At 37.2% G+C, this 24,747-nt stretch overlaps 1 protein-coding gene across 8 annotated transcripts in view; it reads right to left on the reverse strand.

Moving 5' to 3' along the window:
- The window catches only part of CNKSR2 (connector enhancer of kinase suppressor of Ras 2), a 205,561-nt gene that overhangs the window by 65,382 nt on the left and 115,432 nt on the right, over window positions 1-24,747 (reverse strand). For 6 of the 8 annotated variants that reach the window (XM_064407492.1, XM_064407494.1, XM_064407491.1 and 3 more), the window contains 4 exons: window positions 19,130-19,263; window positions 16,656-16,867; window positions 12,706-12,795; window positions 11,118-11,332 (listed from right to left, as the gene is read on the reverse strand). In XM_064407492.1, coding sequence (XP_064263562.1) covers window positions 11,118-11,332; window positions 12,706-12,795; window positions 16,656-16,867; window positions 19,130-19,263 — 651 coding nt within the window. The remainder of the gene's footprint in view (window positions 1-11,117; window positions 11,333-12,705; window positions 12,796-16,655; window positions 16,868-19,129; window positions 19,264-24,747) is intronic. The other 2 variants (XM_064407495.1, XM_064407493.1) reach the window with 1 other exon arrangement.

Here is a 24,747-nt window from a genome sequence, read left to right on the forward strand (position 1 = left end):
TTGTCCACTGCCTTTTGTCCTTTCACAGTGTGTCTGAGACAAGTCACCCCAAAGGCCTCGTGGATCCTTGTGCCCTGCTGCTACACCCCTCCAACACATACCAAACTTTGCAATTTCCTCCAGGAAAAATCTTGATTTGCTTAGAAAATTTCTATGTTATTCACAGGGAAGGCAGGTTTTCCTTGTATGCTTATCTAAACATTAAAACAGCAAGACAATCCAAACAGATTTAAGAAACTTATTCTTGATCTATTTATTACGGGATTCCAGAGGTGGTCTGTGGCACAACGTGGAGCCAATCTTGGACCTTTTCAGAAGAAAACAAACTGCTCTAAAACAGAAGTCACCCCTGGGGCATTAACAACATCTTCCACCCAGCCCATGGTCTTTGCAGAGGAAAAATCATTAGCCTAGAATAAAAGTCCCATGCCGCCTTACAACACCTTGGTGCTTGCTTATGGTAACAAGCACAAACACCTTCTGCAGGAGGAGGGAGCAACACTTTGACTGTGCCCCTCAGCATGATCTCTTTCATACTCTGACTGTGTGACAGAAAAAAGTGCAGAGGATGTAGGTGGTCTGAGAAAACAGATTTCTGCTTTAAGGAAGATACACTATTGCAACTTATTCTCTGTTAGCACTTGGACATAATGTGCTTTGGGGAAAGAAACTGAAAACTCCTGGCTTTCAATAGATGGGAAGTTTTCGGGGAAGAAGGAAAGAGTTTCTGTACATCAGGAATTATACATTCTGTTAAAATTCATACCAAACACTTCCACTGCCTTATGAATTAAGGCAGAAAAAGAACAGTTCATTGCAGGATAAAAGTCTCATTACTTGCTGGAATTCAGTAAAATTTCCTCTAAGCATAAGATGAAGCAGACCTTTGCAGAAGGTGGGGAAAGATAACATTAGGTCTTTTTAATTCTGAGCTGGCCATGGTGATTTTATGGGTACAAACCAGCTTACAAGAAGTTTTACACATCACTCTAAAGCCAGAATTCTGTACTGTTGGGAATGCAATCTACTTGGGTTTATCTGAAAGCAAAGGGATATACTTGAGAAGTGGACAAAAAGCAGTTATTGCTTTATGAAAAATACCAGGTTGCTTTTTCCTCCACAGCACAGTAGCAGAGATGGATTGGCTGACTCAGGGATCAGGCGCTAAGCAACAAGCACTTCCCTCCAGTGAAACAGGAACACCCAATAAAACAGCTTCAGTTCAGGAGCTGCAGTGCTGCAAAGAGCCACTTTCCTCTCAGGTGGAGCCATACAATCTCCCGTATTGTGTGTCAGCAGCAGGCTCCAGGGGCACCATTGTGTAAGTGGGGCAGAGGAATGGGGCAGAGACTCCTGTGGAGTCAAAACCACTACTTGGAAAAAATCCCTCGTTCAGAAACAATGGAGCTCTTTGTCAAAGCATTTTGATAAAATGGCACTTTGAAGCAGGCACATGTACTCCATTAATTCAAACAACATTTCCACTACTCAGTATAAGTTTTTTAGAATGCTAAATTTCATGACACATGCCAGCCTTGGTTAAATGCATTCAGAGTCCTGGTATCTCCCTTTCCCTTGTGCAGAAAGGAGAACAGAGAAGAGCCAGTAGAGAAGTCAGGCCCCGGATCAAAGTTCTCCTGGGTGTGACAATCCCCAGTATATTGCAGTGGTAACTCATGCTGAGTTTCCTCTGTGCAATACCTGACATAAACTTCTCTGCTACAATGTGCTGCACTTCATCTGTTCTTTATCAAAGGGGAATCACCAAGGGACTAAATCACTTATTCTACATTAATAAAATATAAAACTGCTACTGTGATTGTACCAGCTACAGGTAATGTAGCTTACTCATGTACAAACAATGCTAATACCTACAAAAGCAATGGTCCTCTATCAGGTAATAAAAGCAGGATAAAATCAGGAATGATTCTATGAAATAGGTAAGAAAAAATACAGAATGGGGATGTGAAAGGAAATTAGGAAATTTTCTAAGCTGAGAGATTTATTAGTGTATAGATCTACATCTCTAGACCATATAAAATTACATTTTCAGACCATTATATTCTATGCAATAAGGAATAAACCTAGACTGGCAGAGCTGGACTAGATGACCTTTACAGCAACTTTCTCATTTTTAAAGAATTCCCCAGCTTTGCCACAGAAAGAAATTATGACAGGCCATTTTTTCCCCTCATGGTCACAATGCAAAAGAAGGTAAGAGAGAAAGTTTAAACAAAAATTTTCCACAAAAGACTCCAACTGTGCTTCATGATGGCCCATAAACCAATCTTACCTCATCTCTAGAGGATTTTGCTTTGCAGCAATAATTAACTCTGGATTTTAGTAATGATCAGAGAGTATATAGAATTAGATGTAAAATCTCCCTTATTCAATACCTTCAAATTTCATTTGGGCAACCAGTTCCCCAATAAGAGCAAATTAATGGTATTACCTATTTCTTTCAAAGAGAAACAATGCAGATGTAAAATATTCTCTAATCTGTGACAGGAATAATATAGCTCAAGAACAATGCAGATATTATTCCATATAATTAAATGAACTTACCACTCCCTCCCAAGAAGAGTAAGTATTACTGTTTTACAAAATATATACTTAAACAGAACTCAAATATAAAACCTGCATATGCACATCTACTCTCTTCAGTCTCGAGTTCAAAGGACTGAGAGTCTAGAACTGGAAAAATAGATGTGAGATTACTGAGGCACATTCTTGAGATGATTTTAGCTAAGCAGCAATGAAACAACAGAAATTATCCCTTAAATCCAAGCAAGTTGCTATCCTCTCAGCTACTGCCAAAACACCTGTTTTGCTGTTCATCTCCAACTTTCCTGCCATGGGGCAGACAAGAAGTGCTGCAGGTTGGCCAAGAGTTCATTCAGTCTCCATCCCAGGAGGTGTTTAACATCCAGCTGGGCAAAATCCTGAGGAGCCTTGTCTGACCTCAGAGCTTGCCCTGCTTTGAGCCAAAGACCAGAGCACAGAACCTCTTGAGGTTGCTCCCAGACTGAATTATCCTATTATCCTATGCAGTTTATGCTGGTTATCGAGGCATCTGGGTTTTGTTTTTCTGTAGCAAATTCATTAGATGCCTTGCTCTTGAGGGCATCTTTCCTCCCCTCTGTCCAACATTTTACTTGGAATTATGAAAACCGGCTACCCATTCACCCAGTTTATCCCCTTTTACTGGTCCCATCATTAGTAACAGCAATTCACACCCTGTTTGAATGTGGAATTTAGTACAGATCTGAATAGGATTAAGTGAAAGAGATTAACTGTAATAGCAGAGGTCTAGACCTAGAGGCCCCTCTATTCCTCTCTGTTGATTGCACTAGTCTAAAAATAATATAAAGCCATCTTCCATTAGCAAGGAATTTATATGCTGTTTCTCTCTTGCTTTTTCTCCCAGAAATGTAGATTTATTTTGAACCAAATTTTTACCAAACTCAGATGGAATAGCAAAAATTACCTTTTACCACAACAGTTTTATGGCTATGCCAATCATTTTCCAAATGTCACAAGAAAAGCACATTTTTCTTATTGGTTAACTGTTTTACTATATTGTTTGTTTTATATGCAATACAGGTCACATAGATGAAGTTTCTACACAGATTTAAACTACATGAATACTATTTTTATCACTTACTTTGTGTCTGTTACAAAGTGTGTCACTTACTTTGTATCTGTCTGTTGTGAAGTGCTGCATTCAAATAAAAGGATACATACAGTATTGTTTAGATGGTTTCTTTTGGGGTGCAGAAGCTGGCCATGTCCTGGAACTACTATTCCAACTTTTTTAGAATGTGAGTGAGACATGCTGCTCTCCTGTCTGAATCAAATATACAAACCCACAAGTATCCAACTGAAAGAAACCCCACATGTGTAGGCATTCAAAGCTGCCCATGGTCAATGTGGCTGTGGGACATGATGGTGTTACCCATTGCCTCATGAAGGCAACAGATATAAATTTCCTATTATGTTTCTTTTCCTTATTCTACTTTTCCCTTAATTTTTCAGCATTCTCCTTTCTAAATGTCTCTCAGAGCAAAGGGCTGTCTATAGCTGAACCATAGATTAGGCTGATGGGAAATGGATAGAAGCTCATAATGCCTTCATAGCACAACTGCATTTGCTTCTCTGCATTGCATTATATGAAACATTTTACTAGCACTTTTGCCTCTGAATAGACTTTGAGGCTTTTGAAATAACTTCAAATCAGATTATTCTATAACTTCATAAGCCTTTTCAGCTCAGTTTCTACTGCAATGCAGTGAGTTCCTTCCATTTCCACACATGTGGACCTAGTTACCATCACAGCCTTATTTCCTCATTACATGCTCACTGATGGGAAAGGGAGCAAGGAGTTAAATCCTAGAACAAGACAAACAATACCCTAAGGCTACAAAAACTCAGCTGAGATGTGACCAGTGTAACCTAGAGAAAAAAGATGTAAATGTTTTAAATGCTCCAGTCACCTCCAGAGGGGACATCCAAGCTCTGCTGGAGCTGCATGAACATGAAGTTCTTCAGGAGAAACTCAGGCACAAAAAGGAAACAGAGCTCAAAGTCTTGGACTTTCCTACTGAGGTGCCCAGGAGCTAGCTGTCTTGCAAAAGTCTAGACATCATGAGAAATTACAGCTTTTCCACTTGTGAAATTTTAACTTTTGGTAAAGGTTTGTGTTTTCGTACTTTTACAGTAGAAGGTGGAGCATGCACAATTATATTTTGACTGTAACGGCCTAACTTGCAACAAAGTAGTGAAGAAATTATTTTTGAAATAATTTCTTACTGGGGTAATTAGAGACTGAAAATTTTCACAACTATTTCTAAAACTGTTCATTATGTTTATTTAATTTCTGGACAGTAACTTGAAATACAGTACACTTTCTTAGCTGGGAATATAAAATGCAAATAGTTTTTAACTGGAACACAACTATAATTTTTTTACATTACATAATTCTTACATTTTCAGAAAAGAGTTTAAGATTTCCTTTGCATATAATTAAACCACTTAAGTCTGTAATCTATCTCCAAGTCTCAGTATTATTTTAATACATATATTTAAATGGAGATGAAAGACCACAGCAAAGAAGTAACACTAATTCAAATATTAACAAATTTATGGAGATTCTATTGGAAAATATTTTTTACTATGCACTCAGGTTAAACTGAACTTTGATACCAACTGCTATATTTTTATTCTATAACAATTACATGTCTAACGATAGACTATTTTGAAAACAGGGAGGAGAAAAAGAAAAAGGGAGCCTTTTTATTTAAATACTGCCATAGCTGGACTCCAGACATTTTTTAAAAGAAAATTTTAAAGAAAAAACCAACTCCATCTGTTGTAATGGTACAATGACATTCAAAATTTCAGCCACCTACCTAAAATCTGTGCAACTGAGTTTTAATTTGTTCTCTACAAATTTTTTATTTACAAATATCCATAACAAAAAAATTAACTGAACAGAAATTCTTTAAATACTGTGATATTTGCAATTATGGGAAACTGCCAGTTTTTCATTGGGGTAGTTTTGTTAGGGCTGTTTTTCTAGTAAATCATTCTGCATTATTTAATGTTTTTTGGATGCTATTTTTATAAAGAAGATTTTTGCGATAGGTTGATGGGTAGCTTGCACATAAGTTTATTAGGAAACTATATGCACATGTTCTGCACTTTTAAAAATGCTAGATATTGGGTGCTATGATTAAAGGTTTTACAAATACATGCATATTTGATTCAAGAATTTTCATCAAAAACTATGTGGTTTAAGTATTTTCACTTTTTACTTTCTTTCAGTCCTTCTGCAGAGGAACAAGAGAAGGCAAAATGAACCACTTAATTCGATTTAGACATTTTGAATTCACCTTTTATAAAGCATTTTCCTCTATTTTTTCTGGAGGGGTCTGTAGGAGAAACACCTGGAAATACGCATTATTTAAGTAATTAAATCAGTAATTATTTTGGCTAAAAGTTACTGTCTCCTAGCTAAAAACTGACTTTTGCAATAGGTCCATAAACAAACCCTCTTCACTTGAAGTACTCTCAACAAGATCACTGTTGCAGGGAGCTGCCCCTTGCCTGGCCAGGCTGATGCTGCCCCACATGCTCTGCTGAGATAACCCAAGGAGCTGAGCTGGTGCAGCCACCTCGGGAGCACTGGAGGGAGGAACAGCCCAGACTGAACCCAGCTCACAGCCCTCGTCCCTGCTGCCTCGCTGGCTGAGTAAAAAGGAGAGAGCCTGGCTCTCCATGGGTGCTCACTGCAGCAAGTATTGCTCTTATGTGATTAAGAGTCATGAGGCTGCATTTCAACCACATGGATGGTTATACATTGCTAAAGAGGAAAAAAAAAAAGAAGTTTACCAAAGTTGGATCAACTTAATTCAATTTACAGCACAGCTACTCCAGCTGATATATTTTATTTCTCCCTTATTAAAACTAGAACTGGAACATTAAAGTACATGTGTACATATGTAAAATTAGCAAAATTCCAATGGTACAAAACCTTGATGTATCTCCTCAACCTATTACTGACCTACCTGTTTCAGATGTATGAACTTAAGTGGCACATTTTGCTACTAAACCAACCTTATTTTCAAATGCAAATAAAATACCTAAGAAAACTCCTCTATTAATTAAACAATTTAAAACAGTCTGGTTATCACAGCATAGAGAACCTGTTATTTTTCTGTCACTTTTCCTACAACACGGGAGTCACTATGTATTGGTAAGAACATGTGAACTAGTGAGCATACACACAGTGGAAAAGGCAGAGGGATAATGGGAGGCAGGAAGGGAGAAGAAAGAAGGTCAATAATAGAAGTTTATCTGTGTAGGTTACAGCCTATTGTATACAGCAGGGAGTTATGCAAGAACAAGCAATCTCACTTACTACCACAAATAGCCTGTAAGCTTTTCTTCACATTGCAATGCTGCTTCTAAGCTAAGGGAAAGTTGTATTGATCCAGTTAGCAACAAATTATTATTAACCTGACATTGAACTTCTTTTGACCCATGACTATCTCCCTCCTAAATAACCACATTATTTTCCTTCAGCAAAAACAAAGAACAATACATCAAGAAAATTCCTTTACAAAAAAAAAAAAAGAACTTGAGAAACTACAACAATATGTCAGAGTTTTCATCTCTTGTGCCCCAAAAGTTCAAGACAAAATGTGCTGTTCTCTACCTACAGAAATAGATCACATTGAACACCTGCTTGCACATCAGTTTAGCAACAGCTCAAACAGTTTGCCTCAGCTTAATAAAAACATTAACACTCTGTGTTGGTTTCTTTTACAATACTGAGGAAGAAAAATAGAATGCAAGAACAACAACTTGTCTAGAAATCCACATAACACCTAAAACAATTTCTAGGATGGGGAAAAAACCACAACAAAGCAGTGCAGAAAATTTATATATGAGGATTCAGAAACACCAGAACAGGATACAAGAGACGTTTAGTTCACAGACAGAACACAAATTAGTTTTTGCTTTGCTATGGTATCACATTGGTTATGTTCAGTGGACACAAGCAAACCCTGTTCACTTTTCAAGGCTGCAACTGAAATGTGCCCTTAACCAGTTTTGATTGCAATGGAAGGTCAGTAACACAAACAGAACTTTTGAGACCAGTGTTTGCATGCAAGTTTAGTATCCTGACAGTCAGAAAAATGCTAGACTGCCACAATCTTGTGATCACTTTAGAATATAACAATTTGAATCTGCTGGCATTTTACAGAACAGCTTTTAGCAAATAACAACCAGGCACTTCTACATTACCATGGTAATTTTTTTAACACCATCCACTTTGTTTACAGCACAAAAAATAATACCATTTCTGCTGTGGTAATTTAATTCAGCAGTGTAGTTTTTTGATCAAAGATTTTTCTTTTCTGTAGAGCCATACATAAAAGCAGCAGACAAGCTGAAGTCAGCATAATTGTAAAAGCTGCTTTTCTGCAGAAAAGCTTCACAGTAAAAGGTAATCAACCTGCTCACGTCACTGGCTGCAAAATCCAAAAGGAAGGAGGCCTGGAATTGTAAAGGCAATTCATCATTAACTAGTGGGATGCATTTTAGTCCAAAATTATTTAACATTTATATCAAGGGAGTAAAAAAAGAATAAAAACATCATTGAATAAAGGTAAGACAGAACCAAAAACCAGTGAATGACACAAAACCTGACTGCTGAGTGAGCGGCATGGCTTTTACTCCAGGGAATTCAGTAAAAGGGAAAAGAAGATAGAAGGAAAAAAAGAAGAAATTAAATGTGCATGCTTTCTATTTCACAGAATATGCACATTAAAAATATAATTTCAGATCAAGGAGACTCCACACTAGACCCCAGATTCCGGGAGCTTCAATACTCCTTTGTTATGGACTTGAGAATTATGCGGCCCAGTTTGAGGGTCCAGAGTCCTTAATCTCACATATTTCATACTTAGAGTTGCTTCAGAGACATGGATTATTCAGTAGGCATACCCAAGAAGTTACATGTTTCAACATGACCAACCATATACAATATTATTGTATTTAAGAACAAACAATGCAAGATAAAAGCTTTTAGATTGGGAATATCCGTCTTGCAGATAAGTGATTTGAAATAATATCATTACAGAAAAAATAAAACTAAAACCAAGTAACAAACATACTCTCATTCCAAGGCTATGCTTAAAATCAGTAATCAGTCCTTTAAGCATTTAAATAGAGAAGTAGTGAACAGGAATGTTTATGTAACCTTTGCATGCAGCTCCTGGAAATTTATTTATGTGCTGTGCTGGCATATACACTTTCGGAAGGATGCTTAAGATAGTTTAGGACTAGATATGAAGATTTGAAAGATAGTTTAGGACTAGATATGAAGATTTGAAATAATTTTGAGAATGAGAAAAGGATGTGAAAACACAATCTATGAAGAAAAACCTAAGAAGCTCATTATAACTCTTACAAGCAAGAGGAGTCTACAAAATTATTTGATTATAACCTGTAAAATCCTATATTGAGGGATAAATTTGGTAACAAAAGATGTTTAAATCCAGAGGATAATGGTACATTTAAAACTATGGTTGGACATAGAAGCCAGGTAAACAAAGGCTAACAGATGAACTCTCTTAACAACAAGAGCAGTGAGGGATTGGAGCTACTTCACAAGCCTGGTGGAGTATTCTTTAGCACTGGGACCTTATGCAAACAATTGAGGTACTACAGGTTCAAATTTAACTAAAGCCACGTGGTAGAGGCTGCTCTTTACTTTAGGAAAATCTGCTGGCTTGTGGCATACACAGCACAGAGTTACAGTATTCCCTCTTCCCCTGATATTCTAGCATGATGAAAACATTGACTTCTGAAAAAACCCAGACCAAACCAAACAAAAACCTCAAGCTCTTTCACTACTGTCAGGGTAGTTCTTTTACACTCATCTCATGCATATGTGGAGGCTTCCATTTACAAATAATCTGAAATCTTTGGGAAAATCTAGGTAGCTGCTGATTGTAAAAAGAAAATTGTAATAGGACAGCCACTATTTTAGTGATCTTTAAGATGCAATTTGAGCATAAAGTATGTTTTCATTGTCTGATTTATTATAGCTTAATAAAATTTTACTGCAAACAGATATGAGTTCCTTGCGTGTTATCTGTAGTTCCCCCATTCTTTGTCTGCTCACTGCACAGTTTATTTAGGATTGGAAGAAAAGTTCTGACCAATTTATTACAAAACCTTCGACTCTGCTATGTGGCAAAAGATGTATGCACCAGAATACTTGGGTGTCATTACCACTAAATAGAAACTCTGGAACTGCATGATAGCAGCCAGCTTCCAGAGGCAGCATCAGCAATGTTCAGTTGCAGAGCACTGTAAATGCTTTGTGAAGGGCTCCTTGCCATTTCCCATTTCTTGGACAAATCAATAGTCCAAGATTCCTTTTTCTGTTTACTTCAAGCATTTTGCTCCATAGCCAGTTAGCAGATCAATACTGATTTGTATTCTAAAGAATGGATAACCTTTATTCATTTTTATAAAGGAATAAGCTCTAACTAAATGTTCAAATAGATGCTGAGGACTTAATGGCATTACAGAGAGAGATCCTTTAATGGCAATGATGCATAAGAAGGATTAGCTGATACTGGTGGAAATTGGGATGGTAACATTTCAAGTATTTTGTGGATGGATATCCAAAGCAAATGAAAAATGTTTGTTGTCAATTCTACGTTTGCTGTTCTCATTAACTTCCAAACCAGAGTTTTGAGAATCCACCAGTTCCTGTGTACACCATTTATATTTGTACAGAATTTGGAAACTAGACTTACTATGTGATAGAGGGAACCAAAGAAAAGAAAGAGATGGTACCTTAAAATAAAAGATTTTTGTTACTGCGTAGTGTCAAGAATTTAGCATAAACTGAGAAACAAATGCCACTGAGAGATGAGTATTCCCTCGATACATGGAAAGTGTTATGGGGTGATTGTCTTGTCACATCTAAAATATGTTGTGATCTTCTAACTCCATTTCTGGACACACTTAAAAATGAGCAAGTTACTGCAATTTTCCTTCTGCATCCTGTTCAGCAGAACTGCTACCTTCACATTTATACCTGCATTCCTGAGGGCTGTATTTTAAAAACAGTTATATGCATTAGAGCTCCTCTTACCTCAAAGGAAAACAAACACCTCCCACAAGTTTTCCTGCCATTATCAGGCCTTCCACTACCCCCTGTAGTGAAGGGGTTGTCTGACAACATTTAGCATATTGCAGTGATGGAAATGCTGGGAAGAAGGTACCTAGCCAGACAGGAAACTGCTGCTGTTTCCCTTTCCATCAGCAGCAAGTCAGTTAAGGCAAAGATAGCACACTGCATTTCAAAAGTGCCATTTTCTAATACAGGAAATAAAATAATGCTGTCCATCCTTCATCTTAACAGCAAAATCAAGAATTCTAAAATATTTCTTTGACACCAAGTTATTGTGTGAAGAATATAAATCAGTGCAACAGCAGCAGTCCAGAGAATGTTTGAACAACACCATTAAACCAAGACTGTCTCTTACGACAAGCACAGAGCAATGACTTTTGTTAATGTTCTTTTTACTCACATGGTACATAGCAGTTTCTGGTCCAGGTGTGCCCATAACTTCTTGTCTCAATGACTCCATTTGTAAACTAGGCAACAGTGAGTAATGACTTGGACTACTACTCTTGTCTCCCTTCTTTTTGGACTTTTTCCCAGTATCCTTTTTGCTATTCCTTTGGAACATGTAGTCTTCTTGACCTATTTTCTCATTGCTCATATAGCGAAGCAATGAATTTTCTGTTGAAAGGAAAGCAATGCAAAACATCATTGTGAACTGTTACATGCATGTAAATCCTGCTTCCAGAACATGCAATATTCTTGCTAGGATCTACTGCCAATTTTAACTCTTTAGGACAATTTAATTAACAAAACCCATATGCTTCTTTGGTTCAGATATAATAAGAAAGCAAACTTTTGGTAGGGAAAATTCACAACTCTTAAAGTTTCCTGGTACATTTTAAATAAAGGGAACAAAATATAAAAGAAGATGCACATCAATAAATTTTGTCTTGGAGTTTTTAAAAAAATGAGCAATGATGGACTTAGGACAACTTTTGGGGTTTTGCTGCTTTTTTACCAGGAGTCATAATTAATACAAAGGTCAGTGGCACCACACATTTTAAAGTAATTTGCTCTTAACATTCATTGGAGATCATTCACCAGATCATACATACTTTCCCTGAATACTCTTCCAGCACGTACCAATTTGTAGCTGACCCAGAAGCAATGTCTGTTAATTCAGGAAACCTCATCAGATTTCTTTTTCACAAAATTGTCTGTCTTTCCTTGCATTAATGTGAACTTCTAGTACCCACAACCTCCTGTGGCAAGAGGTTCTTCAGCTTGAACATGAACTGCACCAGCTCATTTTCTTTTTATCCAGCATCTGACAGAGATATTTGATGTCTTTGCTCTTGTTTCAGATTAAACACTGACAAACCTATTTCCTTACTTCACTCCACACAAGCTTTTATAAACATTTATTATGTCCTGCTCCCAAACTGATAATGGCCACCCTGTGTAACTGACCCCAGTTAGAAGTCAATTCAGGCATCTGATTAATTTTTTTGTCTCCTAAACCTTCTTGAATGCAACTGTATTTTTCTTAAGAGATTAAGAGACTGGAATTGCACACACATAGCATGAGCAACAACTGACACGGCAGCATAAGAATGCTTCTATATTTGGTCTTGTATTCTTTTCCTAATAATTCTTAAGTGTTTCCTTTTTTGATCCCTACTGAATATTGAGTTAATATTTTTACAGAAATAGCTATCATTACTGTAACATCTTGTTCCTGGCTGATAACAGCAATCTCAGAGGTCATAATTTTGTACATGGAGTTATGCATCCAAGCCTCAGAACCCAGAAGAACTTATCCTCTTTGATTTTGATGTAAATCCCATTCTGCTCTAGAACGTTATCCAACCAACTTCCTCAATCCTAAAATAGAATCTGCAAAAAATTAGGCATATATAATAAAGAAAATACCAAAACAGGTTCACAAACATATACAGCTAAGCAAGCAGCAAAATGGTGTTGAAATATATAGCTTAAAGCAAGATAAAAACCACAATGCTTTGTATAAGATGTGTGTTCAGATTACTGACCTCTCCTAGTATCCCTTTTTATTTTATTGGGGTCTTCATAATCTCCCACCCAGTTATATTCTACTGGCATAGAAATAGGCCTCAGCTTCCCTGGAAACAGAGGAAAAAATTGAGATCATGCACCATAAGGCAGCATTAACAACATTCTTCAGAAGAAAGAACAAATTATGTGCTAAGCTGCAATTCTAGGGGGTTGCTTACGAAACAGGATCCAGTGTTGCCTCTTAACAAGAGGTTAAGACAGGAGTTCTGTTCTCTTTAACAGAAAAGAAGCAGCTAAGTATTTAATGGAATTTTTTTAAGTTTAGAGAATAAATCCAGTGCCCTACAAAGTCATCAGTGGAGTGACATCTGACACTGACAAACACATTCAAATTGCTTCAGTTTTCACTGAGCAGTATCTGTTTCTTATTCTGGAAGGCCCTGGCACACACATGGGAGAACTGTTTTAAAGCACATGGGAACTGTTTGCATATCACTGAAGTACCTTCATAAATAGCATACTTGATGGTGGGCTTACAAGATGCATCAGTGACTAAGTGAGAAAGGAAGCAGAAAACCTCTACATGTTATTTCTTTTGTGGCATTTCATCCACAGAAAGCAAAGTACATTTTTATTGCTAAATTCACTGTGACTTCAGACAGCAATAAAAAGAATAGCTGAAGACTATCCTATCTTTTAAATTTTGATTGGAAGCTGCTGAATTGATTTTAAAAAATGATGTAAACAATGATTTCTGTTTAAGGATTGCACATACACAGCTGGAAATCAGTGTGCTATGGAACTTAGTGGGGCCACTTAGAGTGGTCTGAAGTCATTAGCAATTAAATAGTATATTGAAACAAAGTGTAGGTAAATAATGTGTTGAAACAAAACAGAGAAGCATAACACATGGCATATTATCTGACAGACTGAAAACAAAATGTTTTCCCAACAAGATCAGCCCTTGATCTTTTTAAATCAATCTACCAGTCACAAATCCAAAAAGCAAGTAAATATTTTGATTTTATAAGTAGCAAAACTTAAAGTAGAAACTTCAAAATCCTGTAAATTACTTTAGTAGAAAATCCCTACATGAAAGTCTTACTCCACATTTTTGAGGTTAAATCCACGATACACTGAAAAAAAGAGACATGTTTATAATGAAAACAAGTATTCAAACACGTCCATCTCCCTGCTGAAGTACTGGGTCCATGCAGACAGCATAATGGTAAAAGTTTTTATCATCTCAAAAAAAAATATTGACAAAAAAAAATTGTATGTTCTGTTCAGACCACAGGATCAGGTCACAAATTATTCACTAGTCAGGAAAATCACATATATTTTAAACTTTACTCTTATCATTCATTTTACTATTTAGGGACACGTAATTAAGTCTGATTGAAGCCGGTGAGATTTAGTGCACACAGTCATTTCCTGAGTGGGGATGTATTTGTCTCATGTTTACTTGATCAGAAACAGCTCTCAACAGTTTCTTTTTCTAGAAATAAAACCTTCTTTTCTTTGTGAGGCTAAACACACAGTATCTTATTAACAGGACTGCACACCTAATAAAATAGAAAAGTTACAAAATTGATGCTTAAAATCTGATTGTTATCAAAAGTGCCAACAAATTTTCGGCAAAACCTTCAGCTGTTCAAAGTACCTGCTTTTGTGTCTGGCATTAAAACTGCAATGATCAAATTTGTTTCTTTCCTTAAACTCAAGCTTCATTTGCTTATTTCCTCTCCTAACAACCTTGTTTTTACACCCCTACAGATTCCCTAATCTCTTTTTCATCGGGAGGACACAGCAAAATTTTTATCTTGCATGTGAACAGAAGCTCTCCACGGCCAATTAGCAGCAACCATGGAAGACCACAAAGCCAGTAAGAGCATGAAAAAGAAATATCTTTGTTAACATTGTCAAGAAATGTCAAAAGATTCCAGTAAAGAAATTACAAAGGGCCTTATTAACCTTTCATGAAGGAGAGCTGAGAAAATTTTTGTCAAAAAGTTGACACATCACAAAATTAATGGTAAGTACATGTTGAAAATAATTATTTCTCCAGGCCTGGGAACTCTCACTGACCTTCTTTAATGGGTGACCATAAGCCAGAAGTGTTATTGTCGTTTTCTAGATTTCTGTGAAACCCTGTGGTCATGCCTACCCACAAACCTTATGTTAACAAATGCCATGTGGGAAACTTTAGAATTTAATGCTGAAATGGTAATATTTTTAAAATATACACTTAAATGAAAATGGACTTGACAATTCATTAAAAATGGACTTGAATTCATTAAAAAAAAAGTGAGATCAAAAGTGAAAGACTGTAAAATAAATGTGTTAAATAATGACTGATTTTCAGTGGAGTCTTTGATCCATGTCTTTATGACCCTTTCTGCTAACAGGAAAAAAAAAGGCAAAAAAACCTATCCTATAACAAAATAATGGATTCAGCAGTCCTTGAAGAAGAAATGTGTTCTCCACTCTCAACCACCAGTATTAAAATTTAATGTCTGGAACAGTGAGTACATCTCTGTTAATGGAAATGACTGCAGCCACCAATTGTAATTATTGAAATACTAGAGTAATAAAATTGATATATCCATTTTCAAAAATTAGCAGTTATTTTGCACAGAATGGGCATGGTTAGAAAACACTTTGAAATCAAAAGGATACTGAAAATTTTTCAGCAGAGTGGTGCACTTGTGTAGAAAGAATGCATTTTGTGAAAATGCAACCTTTCATGTTGTGCAAGCACATTGCTCCAGGTCCTGAGTATACTTTACACAGCTCAAGTTCAATTTATATCAAGGTTCCCAGGTGAGTTTGGGGCTTGGTTGCATGATGTACTAAATCTGTGCTTCCTCATAATTTCCATCTATTTTCTTCACAAAGGGATATGATGACAGGATTGTTACAGTGACTCTAACATACAGCTTGTGCTCACTTTTAAAGCTGAAGTAACACAGCAGGTAGATTGAAAGAATATTCAAGTGTGTGCTCAGCTAATACTATAGCACTCAAAATACCCTTCTTAAACATGACATTTCCTCTTCATTTTCTTCTATAAACTAACAACTCTATGTCTGTACAATTTTATACTTGGTAACAGAAAACCAGTTCTCCCAGTCCAAAGCTAAACAAGTTACCACCCTAGGTAAAGGAAGAGTTCCAACAGTTTCAAAGGTAAAATAAGCTGGAGTACAAGGGTTTGAGCATCAGAACTCTGACCAGAAATTGTTCCTGAATTCTCGTCCTAAATAAGCCAAAATCCAAAATGTGGATGTAGCATGAATACACACGTGTGTTTACATGCAAAATTCCTTTTTGAACAACGTATGATCTCAAATTATGAGGAACTGCTATATGTAAAAAGCCACCACTTGCAATATAGGAAGTTACAGGAGGTTAATACAGTATTACCAAAAAAAAAGGCCTCTGTCATCAGTCTTACTTCAATTCTGGGACTAAAGTAAAATTAGAGAGTTTTAGAGAGCAGTGCAGCATGAAAGCAGCATGTCATCACTTGGTAAATCTGAAGGGGTTTGATTTTTATATCTAAGAAAATTTTTCAAAGCTGAATTTCAAAGCTTATTCAAGTCTTGCCCTTATAAATGAGAGAAAATTTCCATTCTGTATTTTTACTAAAAAAAAATATGAGCTTCTGGTATATGCTTTTTTCAATAAAATTATATACTGAAACATAGTCTGGAAAACTAAGCTGAGAGCAAAAATATATATTCAGAAAACCCATCAATTTTAAACTGGACTTACCTACCATAGTAAATATTTTTCTTTCCTATGAAAGAATAAGCTCTTCAGCTGAAATTAGACTGAAGTAGTATTGAATTCTCAGCAAAATCAATGGCCACCAGAAATATTTTCATGGTTAAAAACAAAAGCAGATGCCTGAAAATCCTAAAATCAACAAATGGTGATTATCTTTATGAGATCAATGCTGTACCATATGTCGGTGCGCTCTCTCTCCTTCCAGGACCACTTGTTCTTCCTTTCTCATACTCATAGCAGTACAAAACTGCATCTTCTTCCACCACATTGAAGCGTTTCCGATATTCTTGGTCCAGAAAGGAGTTTGGAGATTCAGATCCTGTATGAACTGGCTTCCCCACTATATGTCTGCCAACATCGTCACAGGGGAGATTACCCTTTTCATCCCTTCAGTTAAAAAGAAAAGTTTTTCATATATTAAGATAAGACACTGATTTTTTTATACTGCGAATATTGCAATAAACACATGCTGAAACAGATGAAATCCACTCCACATCAGGATCACACAGCATACATGCATATATATGAATTTATATGCCAGTTACCTCACACATTTCTGTTTGTTCAGTTCTTTACTGATTTACCCATCTCACTGATTTCTCTTGAAAAGTATTACAGAAATAAAATTGATGTGCAGTTACTCTATTCATTTTTCTTGTTTTTTTCTGGAATCTACCTAGCACTTTGCAATTTAGGGCAGAGGAGCAATGCTGGCCTTACATTTTTGGCCTTACATTGGATACTTTTAAGACATGGCTACCTGACACAGTTTTGCACAATCATTTCAGGTCTACAAGTTGAAAAGGTACATCCATGCAGTTTCACATACAGTGTGCAGCACCTGCTTATCAGCTGCTACCCCAGGACAATGCTCACTTTGCACTTTGTGTCAGATCTCCATGATCTTTTGCTTTCCTCTACCCCTGCCCCACTCTCTGAAAATGGAAATTACTTAAAGGCATCAAACAAGAGAGCAAGCAGTCAGGAGTCCTTTCTTGCACTAGATGAACCAGGACACATTAGTAAATGTGCTGCTACAACTGCCTGGAGATGGCTACAAAAGGCCTGATCAGACAGTCATTTCTGGGCAGAAAAATGAAGGTAGTCGAGAGAGAAGTAGATATTGAAGAGGTAGTCAAGAGACAAACTGGGCCATATGCCCTTGTTGGAGTCCTCCAGCCCCTGTGAACTTCCCTAAGAGTTCCAAGCTGGCCAGCATGCTAACTCCTACTTCACCTGGCACCTTGAGACTCCATCTGAGGAGCAAGCAAAGCCTCCTCATGGCACCCAGGCAGCCATGAATGTTGAGAAAAGGCCATCCTGCCTCGTGTGACAGAGCAGCATCACAAACCCCCACTGATAGTACACTCACTTTGGCCAAGCTTGCTTTCCCAGAGCGGGATGGTGTTGGCTTAGTGAGGGAGGCTGGTGCAGCCCCAGCAGGGCTGTGGGCTCTCCTCCAGTCACAAAGAGCCTTTCTGTGGTGACAGAGCTGGAGACCCCAGCAGGTAACACCATGGAGACTGACATAAACCAGCCAGATGCTAATGGATGCTGCAACCACCATCAGGGACTGGCCCAGGAAGGCAGTGCAGCCTGGCCTGGAGGGATCTTTACTGCAAGCACAGAGTTAATACAGAGCCATCAGGCAAACACCCTTCACCAGAGCCCTCTAGAGATGAAGGCTCCAGTTCCCATCCCCAAAGGTACTTGATAAATATGAGCAGGCACTAACACACAACCAGCCTTCCTAATCAGCCAGCATATGGCAAGTGCTGGTCCCTTTTTGTCATGCCATCCATGAGAGGATATGTCAGCAGCTGTACTGTCTGGGTATCATCACCAAGGCTTTGGGGTTTACAATTTACATCAAAATATCAAGTCTTTTCCTCTATTCCAGTAACAAAAGGAGGTTTGATTGTTTGCTTTTCTTCCTTTGGAATGGCAACAACGAACTGAGAAACAGATGTTGAGCAGTTTGATAATACCCAAAATACACACATGATTTAATATAGTTAATCATGGGCAAAAAACCTGATGAAATGCCCAAACAAATTATTCAGAAACACTGCACCCTACGTGACAGGTGAAATCAAGAATAGTCTGTTTGGATTAAGCTGATGAAAAAATTCATATGTACCAAGGTTAATCTCTACAAGATTACAGCTTGTACTAATATGTATTATAAGATTTAATCTGAATTGGTCCAAACTACTGTATTATCATCATGATTTAAGAGATGTTATTAAAAATAATCAAAATTCATTTGGAAGTTCTCAATTTCTAGAGCAGAAGCCAAAACCTGAAGAGTAGTAAATGTTTAGCAAAAGTAATTTAAAAATGAGGATACACTTCTTATCAAATAAAAATATGGTGATGGTAAACATAATCAGTTTCAGGAGCACTAGGTTTTTATCATATGACTACTACATTCAAAGAGAAACACCTAAGACTGGTGTTTGGTTGAGTTTTTGTTCTGAGAAGCTGTTCAACATCTGTTTCTCGGTTTGTTGGGTTTTTTACCTCCAAAACACGGTATTAATATGGTATTATCTGCAGAGAAAACTAATAAATATGTATGAACAGAATGGTCAGTTACTTCACAAACATTTTTCATATCAAATTTTACTGTGAAATGGTCTTTTTTACCTTGGAACATAAGGTTCTGTTGGAGGAGGAGGTATGTAGAGATCCTGAAGGGCAGAGCTGTCTCTTTTTGTAGGTGTGCTGATAGTGCTGGATGGAGTAGCAACACTGCTTGTAGGGCTTCTAGGAATAAGAGGCTGGTTCAAAAAAAAAAGAGAGAAATAATCAGGATTATCCTTATATATTACACATTTTTATTTGTAAAAGCCAAAACCAGAATATAGTTCAGAAACTAAAGAAACAGCAGTTCTAACATTCTGTGTGCTTTTAAACTGACTAAAAACCCACTCATGCTAAAAGGACAGATCTACAAATGGACATGTATTGTACTTATAAAATTGACTCCTCTGACTGCATCTTTTTCCCTTTAGCACAGCAAGTTTATTGCCAATGCCTATAAAATCAGTGATCACTAGAGCTACTGGTGAAATCTTAACAAGTAAATAACATACAGAATCGAGTTAATTCCTTAAATAAACTAACATTGTAAAGAAAAAGTCTAGTGTTTACAGCAAAAGGTGCATAAGTAGGCATTAAATTGAATGTCAAGTCCTTCCATCTGCTCTACAGCTTAAGAATTAACTGTAAATGCTTCAGCTTATGCCTGCAGATGCTGTTAAATCAGGTACTGCATCCTCAGAGCACACACGCTATCAGAGAATCAACTGGAGATTATTATTATTGTTATTATTCTTCATTCCCCTGGGTACACTCCTCACAAAATAACATTTACTCACAGGTAAATAAACTGTACCCTCCTTGAAAAATAATCATGCATTCTAGCTATCATTACAGACCAGATAGGATCTTTCCTCTTAACCACATTTTTCACAAGATTTTCACAAGATTTTCTAAGTCTCTACAAAGATGCAGAAAAATCAAATGAGAAGAAAACTTTGATTGTTTTAGTCTACTTAATAACATGGCTGTCTAGAAACAAAAGCCTTGTGAGGCTTGGCTTGGTGATAGCTAAACTCAGGCAGAAGAAAAAGAGCAGAACAGCAAGTACAAGAGTATCTTCATACAACCGAAAAAGAATCCAATATTAAAATATACCAAGTTTTGCTTTGAAAGAGTTTTTTCTTCTCAATCTTTTTGGAAGTTTACTCCTTGAAGAAAGAAGTGCTGGGATTGAAGAGAGTTCACTATATGTAAAATTTCTGACCTTAGTAACTACTTAAAGACACAAAAAAATTCACATTGCATTAATGGCAGAGAAGCTCTAAATGTGGACTGAATAGGTGCATAGAAAGATCCTTCTCCCAGCGCTATTGCCAATACTTTATGACAGCCCAAAAGGGTATTCCTGTGCAGAATAAGAAGTTATCATTTTCTAGATATTAATCTTGGCATTGCAGCAGAAAACCCAAGAAGTTTAAAGTAGGATCATTGCCAGAATGTTTGCCTTTCATCAGCTGGTGATAAGCAATACAAATCTATGCCTATCAAGCCAAGGCCCCACCACTGCGTCACTTTTCTACAAGCTGTACATAGGAACAATAAATATCACTAAGGAAACCTCATCCTTTAGCCAGTTACTGTCTTGTTTAGGAACAGAGCTGTGTTAGGTGCTATGTAGCTCCAACACAATAAAATGCATGCTTAAAATTTGCTTGTTAAAATTTTGCAAGTCCACCTTTAGAGCAGCAGCTACAAACTGACATGCATTTTCTGGGGTTGAATGTTCAAAATTTGTCTCCTATAAACAGTGATACTGCTTAACTCTTCTGTTGCTCATTAGAGTTAATGTGAGTATCCTACAGTCAGGCCAAAGAAAGACTGCCAGTATTTACAGGAAGGAAGGGAGAAAGACACACAAAAAACCAGACAGGTAAAAGACTTGACAACCACTAAAAACAAGACAAGTCTACAAAAATCAGAATAAAATTGGTGGCAAAAACAGGTCAAAAAACCCCAAAACAATCCAAAACAATAAAAAACACCCTAAACATCCCCCCTCTCTCTTTCAGAGAAACAAAAATCTTATCCTTTAAATTTTCATCTGTGACATTGTAGCCATAGATGTTTTTGAACCACTCATTTTGAACCACTAACACAACAGTGTTTGTTACCTTTCTGACACCCTGCACTTCCATAACAAGAACACTTTGTGGCTTGCTGAGTAGCCTGTTGAATTAATTTGCATTGTAAGCCAAGGGGATTTTGTGATCTAGATCCTTAAGCCCAAGCTGTTTGCTCATGGCTCATACCAGCAGAAGCACTGAGAGGAAGACAAACTGTGTGGATGGGTTTGCTCTTCTCCATTTAGAGGAAGAAGACAAGCCTTTACTTTATCTGCATGAAAAGGGAAGTAAGAGGAGAGGGGGACTTGGAGACTGGAATTGTGCCAGTCAACATGAGCTTATGGTTTATCCTACTGGGAATTTGTTTATCTTACAGTAGGGAAAATAATGCTCAAGCGTAAAAGTGTTCTGGACTTACAAGAATTTGATGTGCCTCTGATGATCCTGACAAGCTGCTGGAGGGCTAGAGGACACAGGGAAAGAATTTATCTTGTGTTACAGCCTAGAATACCTGGCTGCAACTATATTAATGATATTGCCCTAACTTCTGGAAAAAGGAAAAAAAAATATGATGAAGTGTGAGGAATCTGTTTGGTATAACACACAGCCCTGACATACAAGTCAGTTTCCTCCAAGGCAATTTGCTGGTTGATCCTGTAAATCAGTTTGGGTTTGGACATCTTTGACAAATGCATATTTTAGTTTACCTTTCAGCACAGGAAGGTGGTTAAACAGTGAGTGCAATAGGGAGAAATGGCATTCAGTGTGACACAGAAAGCCACAAGCTATCCAACTTACTGAAGGCCAGTGGCTCCCTGTCAGACACTGTCAGAGGTGAAGACACAGTGGACTCTGTATGACTGTGGTACCTCACAGGACAGGAAAGTGAACTGACCCTCCCAGGGCACCTGGAGCTCCCAAGGGAACAGAAATCATAATCCAATCCAATCCATGTGGAGATACAATCCTGTAGGATTATCCCAAACATACTAGGATGTCTCATTTATTTTCAATATTTCTTTTGCATTGCCTAACTCAACTGCTTATTTTCAAAGAAACAGAAACCTCATCCAACCACAAAAAAGGGAAATCCTAATTTTAAAATAGTGATCCATTAAAAAAAACCCCAAAACCCAGTATTTATCATGACTACATCAGTAGCTCACTAAGAATTTTTACATGGTAAAACCATTTAAATGGTCTCTCCTGGTAGCAGCTTAACACACTGACAGCCTTGCTGTAACTACCACCTTGTGCTCTAGGAGTTCAGTTTTCATTTTTATGTACAGAATGAAAAAGTCTTCAGACCCCTCTGGTTGAAAAGAAAGCCTTCAGAATGTGGCCTAGATGTATGGTACATCTACATAGCATTTTGCATTGAAAATTAGAGACCTCACTGCTCAAGTCAATCTGGTCACGTGCAAGCAACCATCTCATGTAGCTCTCTGCTTCAATGGCAGCCACTCAGAGGGCCACAAGCAGGCACCTTGGACACAAAACCACATGCAGCTCCAGTCAAGTATTTCCCAACTGGATGCCTTGGATATCAGTGGCATCACTGATTTAATTCTCTTCCAAGGAGTAGACATTCTCCTGCTGCAGTTACTTCTGGCAGGCTGGCCAGGGCAAGTGGGATTGCTGAAACAGCAATAAAACAAAAACATTTTCAGGTCTAAAGAGTTGAGTACTTGGCCCATGGGAGAAGCCTGACAGAGAAATTTTGGAAGTTACATATTAAAACTGGAGCAACCTAAAAATGTTCCACAGATGACCCTGCATCAATCTTAATCCACAATGACAGACACAAATTCTGTAATTTAATGTATTTTGGAGTACTATTTCTCAAACATTTTGAATGCCCCACCATCCCTCTGGTTCATTAGTCTTTACAGAGCCTTCCCTAAACTGTTGCTTGGCTGCAGAACAGGAAACCAACCATCTTTACTTGGGAAAAAGGAAATCCCTGTCAGCACTGACTGACAGCACACAGGACTGACATCCCCTCTTCAGTGGCTGTTCTGTCCCTGCTTGGCTCTGCCCTGTGGTCCCCACCTCCCTCTTGGCTAACAGGACCCGTTGCTGCTTTTTGCACTCCCAGTCCTGAAGAAACTGAGAGTGTGTCCCAATGAGTCAGCATATTCTTTTTGATTTTTCTATCTAAACAATTAATGTAATCAATATTTAATATAAACTATCTAAAATTCTTTTAAATGTTTTTCAAAACTCTTTGAATCTTTCATTAACACCCTTGGAAGCTGCAATATAAGTCTGAGAAACATTGCTCCAAAAGAGACATACAGTTTTTCAAAATATAAGCAAAGTTAATACAAAATTTTAAATTTCATTGTCTTTATACAGTATTTGCATCAATAAGCAGATTTTATGACCAGTATATTTTTCATATTGGATCAAAATTACAACAATACATTGAACAAAATGTTTCCAATAAAATACACTTTTTATAATAACAATCATGACATTAAATAATGAGATACTGTAACTGAGTCAGAGTTCATTTTTACAGTGCTACAAAGAATGCCCAGTTCCCATGCAGTTAAAAGACAACTAAGTAATTTAAAAGCAAACAATTTATTCAAATTTAATAATTAAAAAGGGTAGGATTATTAGATCTAGTCATAAATGATGAAAACAGTATATAGCATTGTGTCTACATGAATGAAGAAGGCAATATAATCAAATAACAAAATATACTGAATAAAAGTAATAAAAGAAGCATTCAAAGGACTTCTTATTGTTGCCTTTGCTTCTTAGGAAAATGAAAAGCTGACTACATAACAGTGGAAATATGATGCACATCTAATCCAAAACAAACTCTTAAAAAAAACTACAGATACTGAGCTGCTGGTGCTTTTAAAGCAGTACAATTTAATCAAATACAAAACAGTACAGCAAACTATATACAAAAGGTGACATTCAAAAAGGCTTGGTGAAGAAGGGGTCAGAAGGCTTTTTTCCAAGTCAACACAGCAGATGTGGCTGGCAGCTGGACCTGCCCCATCCTCAGTGCCATGAGGAAGAGCCTTCTCACTGACACCAGCCACGTGCACTCCAAATTAACAGAAGCGTGGCACAGGTTGCTCCAGCACTCTTTTTCTGCATTGAAAAAGAACTGGATGAAGAGTCTTCCACACTGTAATAAAGTCCATTTTCTTTTGAGTAATTAACAAAGCATTTTCCAGAAGACAAAGGAGGACTTTGCAGTAGGTTCTTGCTAGTGTGCTGCCAGTGACTTACAAAATTTCATATGCTCTGAGAATCTTCACTATTGAACTTTCCACCTTTATTCCAACAGCACTTGAAGGGGCCTTCCTTTGAACCTCCCCAGAACAACACAAAGTGGAAAGGAGAAATAAAACAGACAATCTAGAGCAGAGGAAATTTATTTCTGTTAGGTTTTGAACCGGACAAAAGTTTGGAGAGTTCAAAGATAAAATCACCTCTATGTCAAACAAGGAAAATAAAAAAAAGGGTTAAAGTTAATCGGTTTGTTCACCATGTGCAGTAGCAGTCAGAAATACAAATATTGCAAACTGCAATATCAATCTAGGTTCTCACACAATGGATCAGCCTATCAAA

Source organism: Passer domesticus, chromosome 2, assembly GCF_036417665.1.
Source record: "Passer domesticus isolate bPasDom1 chromosome 2, bPasDom1.hap1, whole genome shotgun sequence".
NCBI lineage: Eukaryota > Metazoa > Chordata > Aves > Passeriformes > Passeridae > Passer > Passer domesticus.